The 16,789-nt window shown below is 53.0% G+C and overlaps 4 protein-coding genes across 4 annotated transcripts; 2 read left to right on the top strand and 2 right to left on the bottom strand.

Annotated features, from left to right (window-relative positions):
• Window positions 1-4,790: 4,790 nt before the first annotated feature.
• Window positions 4,791-6,500, top strand: BDZ83DRAFT_587522 (short-chain dehydrogenase/ reductase; the record flags this gene model as incomplete). The annotated part of the gene is made up of 3 exons (XM_060506056.1): window positions 4,791-4,881; window positions 5,456-5,996; window positions 6,134-6,500. The coding sequence occupies 3 exons, from the start codon at window positions 4,791-4,793 to the stop codon at window positions 6,498-6,500; spliced, it is 999 nt and encodes a 332-aa protein (XP_060360520.1).
• Window positions 6,501-6,621: 121 nt separating this feature from the next.
• Window positions 6,622-7,394, top strand: BDZ83DRAFT_43614 (uncharacterized protein). Its single transcript, XM_060503074.1, has 2 exons — window positions 6,622-7,331; window positions 7,390-7,394. Exon 1 carries the CDS (start codon window positions 6,705-6,707, stop codon window positions 7,065-7,067), a length of 363 nt encoding a protein of 120 aa, XP_060360519.1. The 5' UTR covers window positions 6,622-6,704; the 3' UTR covers window positions 7,068-7,331; window positions 7,390-7,394.
• A 4,273-nt stretch (window positions 7,395-11,667) lies between these two features.
• Window positions 11,668-12,057, bottom strand: BDZ83DRAFT_655608 (uncharacterized protein; the record flags this gene model as incomplete). Its single annotated transcript, XM_060510810.1, has 1 exon — window positions 11,668-12,057. The coding sequence occupies one exon, from the start codon at window positions 12,055-12,057 to the stop codon at window positions 11,668-11,670; it is 390 nt and encodes a 129-aa protein (XP_060360518.1).
• A 483-nt stretch (window positions 12,058-12,540) lies between these two features.
• BDZ83DRAFT_43372 (uncharacterized protein) lies at window positions 12,541-13,495 on the bottom strand. Its single transcript, XM_060503066.1, has one exon. The coding sequence runs from the start codon at window positions 13,239-13,241 to the stop codon at window positions 12,741-12,743; it is 501 nt and encodes a 166-aa protein (XP_060360517.1). The 5' UTR covers window positions 13,242-13,495; the 3' UTR covers window positions 12,541-12,740.
• Between the last annotated feature and the right edge of the window lie 3,294 nt (window positions 13,496-16,789).

Below are 16,789 nucleotides of genomic sequence, written 5' to 3'. Positions count from 1 at the left end.
GAGAAACTTGGAAACCGGGAACTCGTTTACTTTCTTTCTCCCCTTCTACCTCATTTGAGTACTGAGCTTTCCCATTGCCTCGTTGTGCCTTGATTTTTTGAGGCCCGGGCTCCCGGCTGGACTGGACTGGACTTGACTGGACTCTTCTTTTTGTGTGGACCGCGGGTTTATGGGACGGAACTTATGGGCTCATTCTCGACTCAAGCTCTGTCTCTATGACCCCCCGATCCGTTTCCCGACTTCACACATCTGGGGTCCTGCGTCCTGCCGCCGGCCGGGATTTGACAGCTTTCTGAACCGATTCGAGAGGGATCATCCCGCGTGTTCTCTCTCCTTCTGGTTCTCTCTATCTTCCTCCATCTCTTCTCAATATTCACATATCCCCCTCCCTCCAGGCTCTAGACATCAAAGAGCAGGACTGTCTTCTTAGAATCCAGACTCCTTGTCTGCTGCAACAACCCCCTACCCTACCTCTACCCTCCCTTCCATCCTCCAATTCCCGCCCGACCGCCCCGGGACGAATCCTTCAGCGATCCATCCTCCACCCTACCTCGACCAGTCACCACCCCTCCCCCCCTTGCCACTCTCCTCAGAGATCTGCAAGTCTAGGCCATCCTAGACCACCCCATCCCATCCAACTTTCCAGGGCAATCATCCATCTCACCCATACACTGGCTCCTCCACTCATCTCACCTTATCTCCATCGAGCGATCAATCACTCAATCACGCAAAAAGAAAAAAAGAAAAGAAAAAAAAAATCATCGTGCTTCTCACGTTTCTGCTTGGCTTACTGGCTCTCAACACCCTTATCCCGTATATCCGCGCATCCACTACCCACCACACAAGCAAGCAAGGGGCGGATGCTTTCGGTTCGTTCGTCGATGGCCACAGATGAGCCGCAGATGAACCAAGCCCGTCCAAGCTGTTCGCTCCGCCCGCCCGCACCGCACCGCCCTGCTTCTCTATACCCCGCCCGGGTGGGCCGGCCGGCAACGCTCACGGTCAGGTCGTCGCAGGTGGGAATGAGCAACCCCCGAAAAGGGTACGCCGCAAGGGCAGCGGGACGGGAATTCGGGAAACATGGGAACGAGAGAGAGAAGACTTCTGAGAAAGAGAGCTATACAATCGAGATGAGGTGAGGTGACGCGGATAAAGGGACGCGTTACGCGGCCATCCGCTTCGTCACCACTCCAGCTGCAACCCTCCTCCTTCTCCCCCCTTCGAATGCCAGGCTCGCCGGCCCATCATCCTACTACTGATTTTTTTCCATCTTCTCACACTTGGCACCTTGATCGATGATCGAACGGAGCCCCGTTACCAGGCCCGTTGTCAATCTCTGGGTTCCTGATCAAGGGTTGCATTCGAATTCGGCAATCGGCCCCAGTGGGATCCCACGGAGAAAAAGAGTACAAACCACCTAAGATGAGACGGCGCCAACGCAATCCAGGACTGATTATCCGCGATTTCATTTCCAAGGGGCTACCGATTGGAGAGCATTTGGGCCGGGGTATAAAACGGTGTGTGGAAGTTCGATCGAAAATCCACATTGGCATGCAAAGGTTAGTCCAATTGCAACAGTCACAAATATAACACTACACAACCTTTGATTTCTTTCTCTTTTTGCTTTTCTTTTACTCATTCCAATACATCACGGAATCGCTGCAACTCTTTTTCGGTCTCGCAAAGAATGTTCCCAAGCGGAGAATATCCGACCGCGCAGGCAACACAGCCAAAAAAAAAAAAAAAAAAGAGACTCTGGCCTTGCATGGAAACATCGGCTGACAGGAGTTCCAGACCAAGTTCGATTTTGATTACCGGCCCGACGTGGGGGAGCATGATGAGGGGACCAGGGAGGGCCTACACCACAAGACCCTGAACGGAGCGAAGGGAGCGGGCCTGGCTGCACTGCACCACCGTTGCGTTCGCGCCCCAAAGAGGTCAAGGAACAGCCCCCGAGCAGGCCAAGAAGCAGAGGAAACCAAAGGAGGAAACCCAAGAGGTGCTTGGTCTTGGTTTGTGGTTTGAGCTATTGTCTGGTGCAGCGTGTACTGCCATCCGTCACCACCAAGACAACACCAACCACTTGACGCAACCTAAACTGCAGAGTTTCCGACATGGTTGGCATTCACACTCATCGAGGCTTTGCTTCAGATTATGGCATCTCTTCAGTGTGTTTTCGTGCAATGTAGTTCCAACCATATTGCACCATTCGGATCTGGCCTGATTCCTTTTCACACCGCGGGTTCCGTGGAAAGACAACAGAGGAAACAGAGATCCGTACTCGCAATGCAGTGCTGCCTTCATTTTTCTCTCTCGGAACTGGGTCCGGAATCAGTAAAGCTACATGTAGACTACTCGTCCGCATTGGTCGTATTTGGAAGCTGGAAAGCTGGAGGTGGAGGAGAAAGACCGGTCACCGGCCGCACCCAAGTGCTGGTTGCAGCCGAAAAGTGACCAGTCACAAGATAACTGTTTGTCACTTAGAGCTTGGCCTTGTGTCATTAGATCATGTATCCATCCATACAATGCTTAGCAATGAGCAAACAAATATCAAATGTCAAATGTCAAAAATATGCACAGTCACCCCAGACCAATATTGCGCAGTTCGTCCCACGGTTGCATGGCTTGAATGTTCCCCGGCAAAGACAGACACTGCTGATCTCAACCAATTGAATGAATTGAATCAGGAACATGCATATCAGCGGGATTCCACAACCGGAGCATTCTCACCTACGCCGTTTGTAATTATCATTCGAACCTCCTGGAAGATAATGGGCAGCCTGCTTCATTCTCAGAGTCATCGCCATCATCAAACTCCAAGCCCCATAGACAACTTTCCGCGTAAACATCCGTCATCTCTCCGCTGGCTGTTGCAGTGGATGGATGGGCCGACTGTGCATTCCGTCCAAAGAACCGTTTGCTCAAAGTGAAACAGGGGAAATTCACATTGCGCGGACCCGAGGGACTGGGTTTCCCTGCGTTATAATCCATCTCCCCGCCGAGAGCATGTTCAGTGTGCCAGTTCAAAGTCCCTTCATTTTCCTCGTTCCTCTTACTCCAATCGGCAACAAACTACCACTCCATACATACAATCAACCCGTTAGTACCTACCCCATAAAACGCCCATAAAACGGAACTGGACGGGCCACGGCACGCTCCCCAGCTGATTTTGACTTCCTCTCTGATTGGAATGGTCATCTCTCAGTACAACTCGCATGATTCGCATGGACTGGAGACTTGGGGAAGCAGGCAGCCAGGGGGCATCAGTCATCAGGTAGAAGAAAACACAAACGACAAAGTCCCCGCGGCAATTCTTATTCCCGTGCCATTCCAGCCCGTTCCACCCCGTGTCCCTCCGTTTCGTGATCCATCAGAGAGTCCCGGCGCCATGTGATGTGGAGGGTCCCCCGGCCTCGGCGCAATCTTTGACGCCGTTCATGTGTCTACAAGGACCCTTCCCATCCTTCCATCTCTTTTCGGACCCCGAAAGCGAGTCTCTCGGATCAGACCCGTTTTCCTCCGCGTGGCGTCCGTACTCCGACCATCAGACGGCGCGGAAGCAGCACAGCAAGGTTCACGTCTAACTTTGTCGCTGATGCCTATGCTCGACTTTCTTTGCCTGCTATCTATTGTCATTGGTTGCGCAAGCGTGCTAGTCGGTTTGCCATCTTTGCTCAACCTGTCCCCCCATGAAGTTTGTGTCGTGTAACGTGATCGGAGTGAGTCACTCTTGTCGCTGGACCTACCTAGGTATTGTGCCCTAGCTATGGCAAGCTTCAACTCATTGCCTGATGAGTGCGCGCCGCCAAGCAAGGGCCGGCTTGCTAGCCGACGAGCTCGAAGCCTCAATGCGTGAAAGAAGCATGATGCTGAAAGGCTGACAGCATACGCCCGCCATCCCCAAAGCAGCGATTCTCCCAAATGCCACTGGCTTACATCCCCACCGCTCAAACTGGGATAGCGGCAACATCATCCACTCTGCTTCATCTCGTCATCACATTCCTCGAGCTTCATCGCTCAGTCCCGTCTTACCGCTTAGACGGACCATCCCGCTCGACGAATAGTTTGCTCAAGACTTGCTTACAGACCCGCATGCCCGAATGAGCCTAGCTTTGGATCAGCCACTATGCAGACGGCTTACACTCACGATAACCTCATCCGTCCAGCATTACCCAGGAACCTGCCTTGTTATCGACTGTGTCTCCCTGGTCTGACCAGTTACAGCAGGAGGGATAGGAAGATGAAGGATCTTAATAAACTAGGAGACCAGGTTTCAACGGGCAAATACATACCGCCGACAGCGCAACATGGTGGATGAAACGGTCGTCGACTAAATGTAGCCTAGACATGTGTAGGAACCAAGAGAACGCCAGTGCAGTTTGCTGCGCACATCAAGCGAGGCTTAGAAATGTATGGGCTTCCTTGCATACTAAATATAAAACGAATGAATATCCTCTTGTTTTTCCATAATCTCCAAGTTCACCCAATCGATCGTGGTCGAGTCACGGATCCAAGTTCTCACCCACATCCTCAACATCGCGAATCACCAAGATCCATCTGAGTTGCCGCAAAGACTGTAACAACCGATCTCTCGAGGTCAAGAGCCTCGCTAAACTTTGGAACGACTACGTGGTCTGTTACAAACACGCTTTACCTGGGTTAAGACCCAATTCCCAACTGGCAGCACACGACGAACAGGTCCTTTCCAACATCTTTGCGACTTCCAGAGCCCGGGTATCCAGCCAAAGCGTCCAAGGAACCATCTGACGCACTTGGTACCCTCGAACAAAATGGTCGCCCTCTTCGTCTATGGAAAGGATTTGCATGATCCAACTCCGGATATCCCTTCCCTCGAAGGAAAGGTCATCTTCGTGACTGGCGGTAAGTACATCAGTTTCTTGTTTCCAACTCCTCCTTCAGAGTTCAACATGTAGCTTTCGAAAAGAGCAAGGCTTTGTTTCCTATGACTTCTGTCTGTCTTCTTCTTCTTCCCTGTGTCTACAAACTCTGCGTAAGACTCGAGATCAGGGGAAGGATGGCAAAGAGGGTGATGCCCTGGCTCATCTCCTGTCATGCTGTTGGTCAGCATCATATCGGGAGGAGCTTCCTAGACTTTCGCGCAGACATCATTTCCACTCATCACCATCATTCTAGCTCGGGTCAGCCGCGACGTATCCCTCCACCCGTTTCCCTTTTCACTGTGCTTGACAAGATATCTGCTTCGTGGAGTCATTCTTCCAAAAGTATTCGAGTCGCGATATGCCCACAAACTGGCCCCTTTCACGTCAGTGGTGAATGAAGATCAGCCAAAGATGGTGTTGAAACCATCGAGAAAGAACCCCCATGTCCTTCAAGATCAGATTCATCGCCCAATATCTACTTACCATCTACTCTATATCACCATAAGATGACAAACCTACACACACCAACACCAGCATAACTAACAACCACACAGGAACAGCAGGCCTAGGCAAATCCACAATCCTCGCCCTCCTAGCCCACAACCCATCCCACATCTACTTCTCAGGCCGCTCCCACTCCTCCGCCAAAGCCCTCATCGAAGCTGCCGCACCCTCCTCCTCTTCACCAAACCCTCCACCTCTGACCTTCGTCCCCCTAGACCAAACCTCCCTCCCCTCAATCCGCGCCGCTATCAAGAAACACTTCACCCACACTCGCCTCGACATCTTAATCAACAACGCAGGCATCATGGCCGGCGCCGCCGGCCTCTCAGCCGACGGCTATGAGATCCAGTTCGCTACGAATTACCTAGGCCACGCCATGATTGTTCGAGAGCTGCTTCCGGTCCTACTTCGTACTGCCCAGGGGACTGGATCTTCGCCATCGTCTAACGGCGGCGATGCCCCGGCCGACGTACGCATCATCAACCTCACGTCTGTCGGGTACCAAGCCCACCCGAGCGACGGCATCTCCTTTGAGACTCTGGGTACGACGCAAGCTGGACCGCCGGTTCTGGGACAGTGGATTCGATACGGGTACGTTGCTCAGTCCCCTTCATCACTTACCTACTCTCGATCCCCTTGATCCCCTTCTCCCCCTCGTCCTCAAAGTCATCACAGGTTTCACAACCACACCCAAGAAATCTGCTAAACTAACAATCCCCCTCCCCCAGTCAAAGCAAACTCGCAAACATCCTCTTCACCCGCGAACTCGCCCTTCGCCATCCCTCCATAACAACCCTCGCAGTCCACCCAGGCGTCGTCGACACAGGCCTAGTCACAAACCAAGGCCGCCTCAACCGCCTCTTGGTCTACCTCCCACAGAAGATCATGGGGTCCTCCGTCCTGACGCCGGAGCAAGGCTGCTGGAACCAGGTCTGGGCCGCCGCCGCGGCCAAGAAGACGGATCTCGTGAATGGAGGGTTTTATATGCCTGTCGGACACTTGGCGGACGATAAGCTGGACAAGGTGGCGACGGATGGGGAGTTAGCTGGACGACTTTGGCGGTGGACGGAGGATGTTTTGGATCGGGTTGAGTGACAGTGTCAAGATCACATGGAAGTGTTGAAGCACTCTCGAGATGTACTGAATGTCGATTTTATATCTTACAAATATATGACATGTTCAAATCCACGCAAAATTACACATAGCCAAAGCAACTATTGCAGCGTACTCAACGCGCAGACCGTGTAAACAGATAATTAGATCCCTGCTGTTAATCTAAGTCGGTCATTAGAGATCGGAATGCATCTTGGGTCCATGTTACGGCGGCCCGACGTCTCACTTCCCCGGCTCCGGGGCCGGACCCCCAGCCGGCGCTGGCCACACATCTATCACCGGGCCGGGCGGAAGTATGTCTCGCCTCCGCACCTGGCACCACGAGCGTTACACCGGACGTCGAGACAAGATAGCACAATGCCACTTCGCCATCGATCGAACCCTGGATGTCCCACCTGGCGTGTGCCCTCGTCCGCCCATCCAATGTCACCTCACACCACCGCGTCGCCGACGCGCGACCCCATCGTCGCTTCCAATCATTGGCATTTCCCCTCCACGAGAGTCCCAACAGATCATACCACACCCATCGGATGTTCAGTGAACTACTAAACTCTAGATTTAGACGTAGTACACCGGCCAGCCGGTGAGTGTTTGCCATCGCCTGCGGCTAACTACGTTCCCTTGGACTCGATCGCCTCCACGGATGAACTATCCCCAAGAAGGGCTTATCAGCCGTCACTACGGCCGCTCACACCATCTCTTAACTTGGTCTCAACTTCTCAACGTCACCTCAAGAGGCATGGCACGCAACGCACGCCCCCTCCCAAATTCCCAATCTCTCTCATGTTCCGCCGTTCGACAGGGTCGGCCTGTGTGAGTTGTAATACCTACGGAGACTCTGTGTGCTGGTAATGAATGGCATTCGTACTAGCGGCTCCAGCGGACGGAGGCTTACCCCGCCAAACGCCAATTCCACCGCCGACGACGCGGACCGCGCCTTGAACCGCGTTGAGTTGACACATTCGGGGAAATTTGTAAACAAAAAATAACATGAGCCTAACAAGTGGCATCAAACTTTGTGGCCGTCATGTCCGGGCCTGCTGTTGAGCGATATTTTGCGCGAGAAAAGTCGGGAACCTTGCAGGCGGGAGTCAAATGAACTTGCCTGCAATGCACTCGCTCATGCAGCACAATGCTGGAAGTTGTAAGCCATACTATCCCAGGCGCACTCCCGTCGAGCAAGACTGTCAAGCCGGACTCAGAAACGGTGTTACAGGCAGCGCAGAGAACAAGTATGGCGATCCAAGACAGGGCCGCAGTAATGCAACCAGTTTCGGCCGGTAGTAACCTGTAGCACGTCCCCCGCGACCAGGGAGATCAAATTCCAGACCAAACCCGCCGTCTCGGGTTGCATTCCTCAAGCAGGGGTGCATAACAAGCAGCACGGGGAGACTGAACTGGCGACTCAATCGGCGGCACGTGGAGAGTGGGAGTCTTGCGGCCATCGGAGTGACGGAGGGGGAATCATTCCATGGCTTCTGCCATGGTAGAAACCAATCTTCCCAGCTGCTTCCCAGTAATGGAGGGTCCAGACTCTCGTAAGAAAAAATTCTCTTGCAACCTTGACTCCATCATTCCCATGCTTTTTGTGCGGGCAGCCCTTTGGTTCAGCCCTGACATCGGCTTTCGATGACCCGTTCGATGGGGAGCCCAGGGTGACGGCCAAACTGGAGGGAGAGGTGCAAATCGCGGAGATTGGGGCGGCCCAGCGTAGTGCGGAAGCGAAATAACGTCGGCTTCTTAGCGCCGGCAAGGGGGGTAAATGGACGTGGGCGTACTCCGTATGGATGTGTAATGTTGGAAACGCTGCGGCTGCAGAGCCAGAGGCAATCCATCACTGAGCCATCACAGGACCCAAACGACTTGCCCCTCGTGGTAACACGAATCGTGACTCTCGCCCTGGGGACTGCACAAGTCTCCGGCCACACGACTGGTCCAGACTGTGGGGAGTCTTTCATCTTAGACCGTTTTACACATATCGACTGACGTAGCTTTCCTCCACGACCACGGTCAACTATCAGCATCGCTGAACGCATACTGGGCTTTGGACCTTTGTGAAGAAGTAGCTGGAATAGTATGGACCTTCAACTTCGATAGGTTCCATTTGTCGACGTATTCGCCAGTCTGGCTGGCCTCCTCTGTGTCCACGCGGTGATGATCGGAAGGCCATGTGTTGGATCATGGATGAGTGATAAAATGTCCGTTCGTCCTGGGTTGTGCCGGGATGGAGGCCGTCAAATTCTTGAACTTCCGGTCCGATCACGCCGCCGCGTGAGCCGTGTCCTTTCAACATTATCGTGGATCATCGTTTACAACCGCATCTCTCGGGATTTTCTGTGCCGTCATCAGTCGATGCCACGTTGGCCCCCGTTGCACGTCCGTAAGTGCTCCGTACGGTCGTCAATCTCTTGAATATCCCTCGTCTTCCCCAGCGATCAGCTCCGGGTCAGCCTTGCCAACAGCATGCCGTCGAGTGGACCTGGAGACACGTTCTAGCGCTGACCAGAAAGAGAGAAAAACACAAGTACTCCGTAAGAAAAAAGCTTTGGACCGTCAAAAACCAATTGTAAATCTTAAAGACTGGGAACGGCCCGGCTGGTAGGAGCGTCATTATCAGACGAACTGGCGCACGGCACATCTCTAATGATTCCATTCTTTCTCCAGTCAATCAAGATGCGACAACCTCAATCTGCGGCTGCACCGGGCCATTTCGAACCCAGGCCGCCAGCGTTCATGCCGTGCTGCAGGACCGGGAAAGTCCTGGGAGCAGGCGGAGAAACTGAATCTGTGTTTCTTGTAGCGGGAATTTTCCCTTGACCGTCGAGGCTTTCAGTGCTCCGTCAGCAGAAATCTCGCACCCACATGTCCATCAAACATTGATTAAAATCGATTCGTGATCAATCTCGATGGCCCAGGTCATCTCAACTTGGCTGACGTGTGTTGGTCCAGCAGGGCTCGACCAAGCATGCTGCACCGCCGCAGGCGAAGCGACTTGTGCAAGGCGCTGCCGCAGAAGCGGCGCCTCTGATCAATCGTTGCTGAAGGATCAATCTCGCTGAATGCTGCCAAGAAAGTGTGTATTTGTTTCTTCAACCTCAACGAGTTGGACCCGTTGGTAATCTAGGGCTGCGATCCCACCCGCTGGTTCAGTAGCTTTCCCGACCGAACAGCCGACTACCATTCGGCTGGGATTCAGGGTGGACTCGCTTGAGAAATTGCACCTTTACAGAGTCTGAGTCTGCCCATCTTCATGTCGGAAAGTATCATTGGCTGTTGGGCTGAACTGTCACTGTACGAATTAGCAGCTATCGACTCGTCAACAGCAACGGCAGCCCCGACGATCCAACTTTCACACGAGCATGAAGCCATGGCCTTGGCCGGGATCTGCCATGATTGAGATCTGATGCCAACATCTGGTACTTCGTACAGATGCAAGTACCCGCTATGGCATAGGAGTGCAGAAGTCCTCGACACTGTGCGTCTTGCAGTGCAAGATAGTTTCTTTTTCTGCATCAGAATTATCATGCTTTATGAAGCCGGCGCCGGTTCAGTCTGAGGGTGACTGAAGCTTTCAGCGTTTCCGCAAGACCTGCCCGCAGGCTCCATGTTCATGCCGCGCTTCATCCACAGTGGCACGAAGAACAAGTGGCACTTTTCTTCAAGCTTTGCAAAAACAAGTTGACAGCCGATGAAGCCAGCTGAGCTCACTGTCTAGATGGCGAAATGTGACCAAACCAGTAGAGGCAAGGAGCTACGATCGCCGCTGCGAAGGTTAAAGTGCCAGGAACAGCTTGCTGATTGGCCGCGGAAGCTGGCGGCAGGTATGCAGGGATGGACCGAGAGAGAAAGTGTCGAAAGCCCCTCTTCAAAATTTCGAAAGGGGGTGGGGGGGAAAAGATTGACGCTGTCTGCCTCTGACGGCGTCCGTTTGCTTGGCTAGCGGGGAGGTCGAAAACTTGACGGCTGAAGGCCAAGGGATCGCTGTCAGTCTAACAGCAAGAAGCGAGACACACACCCCCGTGAACGAACTTGTGTGCTTTGCATGAATCGTGAAGTCGTTGTGTTTCCAAGTCAGACACTATTACGGAGTACTGCACGGAGTACGCAGTGCTAACGTATCCGTGGGTAAAAATGCCCGTACAGTAGGATCAAGAGGTTTCGATGTGTCTTTGTTGGCTGGCACTGAATGCCAATGAATCGAGATGACTAGCAGCCTCTCCTGATGATATGTAAAGATCGTCTTGCCTTGGCGAAAGGAAGCATGCGCAGCTCAGAATGCCTTTTTCCCCAATAAATCCGTACAAGAAGTATTCGCAAAGCAGTTACAGGCTGCAGCCTCTCTTGCAATCGACTACCGTTTTTTCCGCAAAGCTACTCAATTCCGGTGCCGTGACGGGCTCAATAAGCCGGGCTAACGGCCGTGGTTCAGGCCGGAAGAAAACCGGGTCAAGCACACATTGCCATCTCCCTTCCATTGCACAAAAGACCAGATACACGGGGATATAGTGGTCTTGCTAATGTGTCGAATCATCCTTCTTTCAGCTCTGAGAAATGAGCAGGTTGAAACAGAGCTCGATTCGAAACCAAACGGTTCAAAGCCAGCGAGGACGGGGAAGCCTGGTGATAGGCAACGCGTTCAAATTGTAGCCGAGCTGAAGGTTTGCCCAGGACGTCTCCAGAGCTGAAGAGAGGAACGGAATGCAAGAAGCGCTCCATTGGATTACAGCCGAAACGCGAATCTGACGGAAACGCGGGGGTTGCATGGCGGCACGGGTGATGTGCAAAGTGGGCGCGGGCCAAAGCTGCCCTGGTAAAGCGTCTCGGCCACTTGGCCTAGGCTGTCGTTCGAGGAGACCAGGGTGCAACAATGGCCATAAGTGATTGTCATGGCCATCGCCAGTCTCGAAGACGACGACAAATAGTTGCTGCACGTGAGTCTCAGCGAAGCATAAGCCGATGTTTGTGTTACTGCTCGTATCTTATTATCTGCTGACATCAAATCGCTCGGTAGTGCCAAGGTGAACAGACATCGAGGTCGTGCGGCTGGGAGACTGTGAAAGTAAAAAGTCAAAAATAGGGGTTGGTCGAGGGAACACCAGCTGACCGGATCTTTGACGGATCTTGCGTGGCGGCGCCGAGGGCATAGCAGCTACAAACGGAGCACGCGAGATGCGGACTGACGACATTGGCGATACCACTGCAGTTCCTGCACCTCATTGAATCTTGCGCCGATCAGCAAACACCAATCTTGGCCAGACACCAGGCATGAATGTAAAGCTCTTGAAACAAACTGCAGGATGAGGGCAGCAGAGGATCTAGCTGAACTTCTGCTGTGGTTCCTGGTACTGGTTTCATTGTGTTTGGTGAAATGACACCAGAGCGGCCCTGGGACGATTTGAGGCTGAACCAATAGACCACGAAAGGTGGTTGACGAGATTTTGAGGGCCGCACCCGCCCCATTATTTAATTGAGAGTTGAGACACCAGAAAAGGGGTCCAACAGAAGAAAAGGTTGCGCATAAGATCAAGTCCTTGGGCATGTTTCTTAGGCGCTGTGCAACCACATTGTACCTAGTTGTGAGTTTGGAGTCAATACGTTTGAACCGAAAGTCAAGTTGTCATCGGGAGTAGGGCAAAGCCTTGCCGGACGTACACTACGATTGCCGTTCTTGAAGCTGCGTAGCTAGGTACTGCTCGGGTTTGGTGAGCCCAGGCAGTGGCTTTCCACATGCTCTTGGTAAGACTGCATTGACTGGCTCTAGAGCCGGACATTATGAGCAGTCGACAAGAGCTTGCAACGGTTGGCGCTATAACTTGATTGGGTGGTGAGACATTTGGAAGATATGTGGCCTGTTAGTGCGCCCCTGGTCTCTCGATAATTTGGTTGACACGCCCCTCGTAGATGGTTGAGAACTCTGTCATTTGTCAGTCTATTTTCCCAAAGGCCTGACTGATACTGATCTGACGCTTGCCCGGCTTGCCCGTAGTTTCTAGTGATCAACGCGGAAGTATCAATGCAGACAGCTCCAAGCATGTGCGCTCGTTAACTGGCAAGAAGCATTTGGTCAGATCGGACCTATTGCTTCTTTTTAAGGTTAAAGACCCTCGACCAGCACGGCGCATCTGTAGGTTGCTACGGAGTACACAGTAGAGCATCGGTCTTGGAACTGCTGAACCGTGTGCTTGTTGGTCAATGTTCAATGTTGACTGCTGGAGCTGGACGTTACATAGCTTGAAGGTGGCCTAACAACAGCCGACGTGACCTTGAAGCATGAGTACTGCCTGGCGCCCACAGGTAGAGTGGTGGAGCGGCAGGGCGTAGCCATGCAATTAAGTGTGGGACGCAGCCAACTCCCGTTTCTGCTAGAGCCACCCCTTGCCAGTCTCCAACACGGCGTTTGGGTGAGATGATGATGGTGATGAGAAACAAGCAGGAGACTCTCTGGACAGCCTGGCAGCTTCGAACGCAGCCCGATTGAGAACAAGACAGAGAGAAGGAGCGGCAAGACCAAGAAGTACGTGGTGGATAAACAGAAGCTGTGGCAACGACTTGCGAATGTGATGTACGAACTTGGTGAGGCGAAACGACGGGAAGCATGCGGGGCCAGGCGATGGAGGGCACGAGAGCGGGCCGAGACCCTTTGAGCGGTGGGCAGATGACTTTGTAAGGAATCCAGGCGGCTCTATTGTCGATATTTACGATAAATTTGGCTCTCGCGGCCATGCGTTTCGTCCGTTTGTTGTCGTGAGCTAGAAGAGGAACGGATGGGCATCGGCAAGAACAGACTTTGGTGACAAGCGCGCAGGTGAAGACGGCAACGGCTCGGAAGGGGTCTTGGCTGCGTTGCTGATCCCAGCTTGCGGGCGATGCGAGAGGTGTTTCGCTGGCAGCTTACAGTTCGACGGAAGCGCAGGCTCGTGCTGTAGAAAGCCACGGCGGTAGACTTTTGGTGATTGAGATGATGCGATTTGATGGGGTAGGTATGCGAGATTGTCGAGCTGTAACGGCTTTGGGCAGAGACAAGGATGTATTTTGAGGTTGACGGGACTTTGGAGAACAGGCATGAGCTTCCTTTGCATGCTAGAAGAAGGGAATCGAGGCGGCTATGGCGGTTATTGTGGTTGTTGACATTGAAGGAGCCGACGATCAGGAAGATGGAATTTGGGGCGGTGTCATGTGCGTTCTCTGGCGTGCGGGCATGTTTCTTCTTTGCCCCTCTAGGCCAAAGGCGTCATGGCGATGAGACTGATGGTTTGTTTTGATGATGAATCCTCACTGCCAGACCGAGACATTGAGAGTTGAAGACTGGAGACGAAGGAGGGGGGGGGGGGCGTACCTCGTCGAGTTGTGTGGAGGAGGATGGAAGCGAAGGGTGAGGAATCTGAAATTCTGGATGGCAATAATGGTTCCAAGGTTGTTTGAGATGGAAGGAACTCCCGCAATTGCTTCCTCCCAAGCTCAGCAAGGCACTTTCCGTCCCATCCAAGCACTCAAGGCAGGCGCAGACAATCTAGGCAGGCAAGGCAGGATGGTACGCACGAGTACCTGCATCTACGCATCTGCGCATCTGCAGCTTCACCTGCCGTTGATGGCACAGGCAGGCACAGGCACGCCCATGTTCCTGCCGTCCGGTGAAAGAAAGGTACGTATCTCTCGCTACTCGAGCTGACTAAGGAAAGAGAGGAGGAATTTAAGCAGTAGGTACCTACTAAGTAGGAAGGAAGTGATCAGGAGGGCGAATGAAGCGTTTAAGGGCGCTTGCTTTTTTGGCATCAGATTGTGCGGAAACATCGACCATTGATGCCAATCATGAACACTCAATGCATTGAACAAGACATATCCCCTGCCTCATGTCTGTCAACCATTTGATGCAATGACGGCAATTCATCACCCGCGGCTGCAAAAAAGGATAGGAGTGGCAGATAAGCCGAGGGTAATATGCCGGCGTGCAGCGTGCCTGGCGTAAGGTACCTTTAAAGTAGTGTACAGTAAGTACCTCCTCAGTTAGGCGCGGGATGAAAGAAGAGAAAGCAGCGAGAAACGACCCCACTTGCAATTTTGACATGTGGAGTCTTCCAGTCTTCCAGTCTTCCATCCATACGTACCTTACCTTAGTATTTACTTGTAGAAAGTTCACTCGCACACCCTTGCCCTCCATCACTGTTAAGCATAGTACGGAGTACGTACCGCCGATTTAGCTGACATAATGCCATCAGATCTGGGCGTGAAGCTGTTAGTGCTCGGCCGCGACACATCACCACATTTCCGCAACATGGCCTAACAGACGCCAACACCACTTCACTTCACAACGGCTTTCCTTGGTGTCGGAAGTGTCTGCTTCGGTGTCTGCTGCCCACCAATGAGTGACCCAGCCTTCGTCCGCGCTACTCTCTGCATACTCCCACACAGTACTCCGTACCTAAGGTAGGCCGTAGCGTGCAGTGTCCTGTGGCTAGCCAGGTCCCTTGCATTTCGCATCCCGGACCAGACCCAAGCCAGACAAGTGCCAGGAACAAAATGCCAGGGGCTCGGGGAGTCGGGCGTGCATCTTGCAGCTGGCTGCCAGGAACACACGTTCAACCACCCATGCTTGGCCAGGCGTGCCAGGGCACTCAGTCCACTGACAACCTCAAGGGGCCTCTTTTGAGTGTCCAGCTAGGGCCAATCCCGCTCCTCCTCTTCCTCTTTTCTCTTAGTGCCGCCATCGTGCCTCTCGAATGAGTCTCATCCCTCTGATCCCGTAGCCCCGTCCCTAGTCGACTCTCCTGTCTGGTGAGCCGATGAGATGACGACTATTCCAGCGCATTACCTGTTAGGACCGTCATGAGCGTAGTGAGCGGGGACGATGGGAATTTATTCTCTTTTCATCCTACGCAGCAAGAGCCCTAATGCTAGCCTCACCTCACTCGCAATACTCACTCACACTCACATTCACTACTCTGTAGGAAAACTCACACTTGTCACTCACTACCTACCTTATGATCACTGAGTGACCACTCACACTCACTCATTGCCATTCCCAGGTTCCCACAGTCCACACTCATAAACCCAATCTCATGATTCATCCCACACCCCTATCAGCCCCCCCCCTGCTTCGACCATCACCATCCGTCCCGTCGTGCAGCCACAATCCCAGTCCGCCTCTCCCCGTCCACGCCGTTCTCCCTAACCTCGTCCTATTCACACCCACACACCTACCTCTCTTCCTCCATACCGTGTACAGACTACGTATATGCTTACATCGACGAATCTCCTCCTCCTCTCCCCTGTCGTCCTCACACCGTGACACCCACAACCACCCCCCGTTCGTGGCTCGGATTCTCCAATTTCTTGTGCCTGTCACCCTGTCCCTGCACTGCGTCCGCAATTCTTCTTTTCCCTCCTTTGGGCTCCTGGGTCACTCCTTTCTCCCCGTCACTCGCAATCCAATTCAACCCTCTCCAGTCGTTCACTTTTGCTTCCATCGGCCTTCCTTGCTTCTCGCCTACCTTCATTCTCCCCCCTCCTCTTGCTGCCCTCTACTCCGTACTTTTTTTTTCCCTCTCCACCAAGCGACGAGCCTAGCTCTGGATCTGATCAGCGCCTCTACGAAGTACTAGTACACTAAACTGAACCCAAGTCACTCGTTGCTTTTCTTTCTCTTCTTCCTCTGGTTTCCCTCTTGTTTGCCTGCCAGGAAGAAAACCCAGGTGAGGGAAGGAAAAAAAAAGGTTTCCCAAGAGAGCTTGCCACATTCCCACCCGAGTCCTTCTTTTCTCAACACACACACACAACATACCTTACTCTCTCTTACACACACACACACACACTCGCTCTCTCTCGCGTCTCTTCCTTTCCGCCGTCTTCTCGACTTCGAGTCTTCCAATACAACACTATCGACGCTGCTCGCCGCCCTGTCTGGTTGACCTCGCCTAAAAAAAATCGAACGGCATTGCGAGATCCAGTATCTCTGCAACCTTTGGTCCCCCCAAACAAGATCACTCGACCGGGATTGTCGAATTACCCCCGACGGGATTTCTCCCTTTCTTATCAGCAAACCGCGATTCAGCCATATTCCACCTCGTCTCCCCACGGAATATATCCACCTCGCTCGCCGCTGCCAACACGTTACGCCTGGTTCCTACACCTCGTACAGTCACCAGACCAATCTCGACGCACCTGTCGCTGCCGCCAGCCTATTGCGCAGGACACCATTGGAATCCGTGTACGACCCTAGACTTGGAGGAAATAAGAGGAGTCTATTCTGGTGTACACAACACACTACTCCTTCT

The sequence above is a fragment of the Colletotrichum acutatum genome (genome assembly GCF_030867785.1).
Source record: "Colletotrichum acutatum strain CBS 112980 chromosome Unknown BDZ83scaffold_116, whole genome shotgun sequence".
NCBI classification, from domain to species: domain Eukaryota; kingdom Fungi; phylum Ascomycota; class Sordariomycetes; order Glomerellales; family Glomerellaceae; genus Colletotrichum; species Colletotrichum acutatum.
The sequence above is the reverse complement of the archived record's forward strand: the minus strand, read 5'-3'. Positions and strand labels throughout refer to the sequence as shown.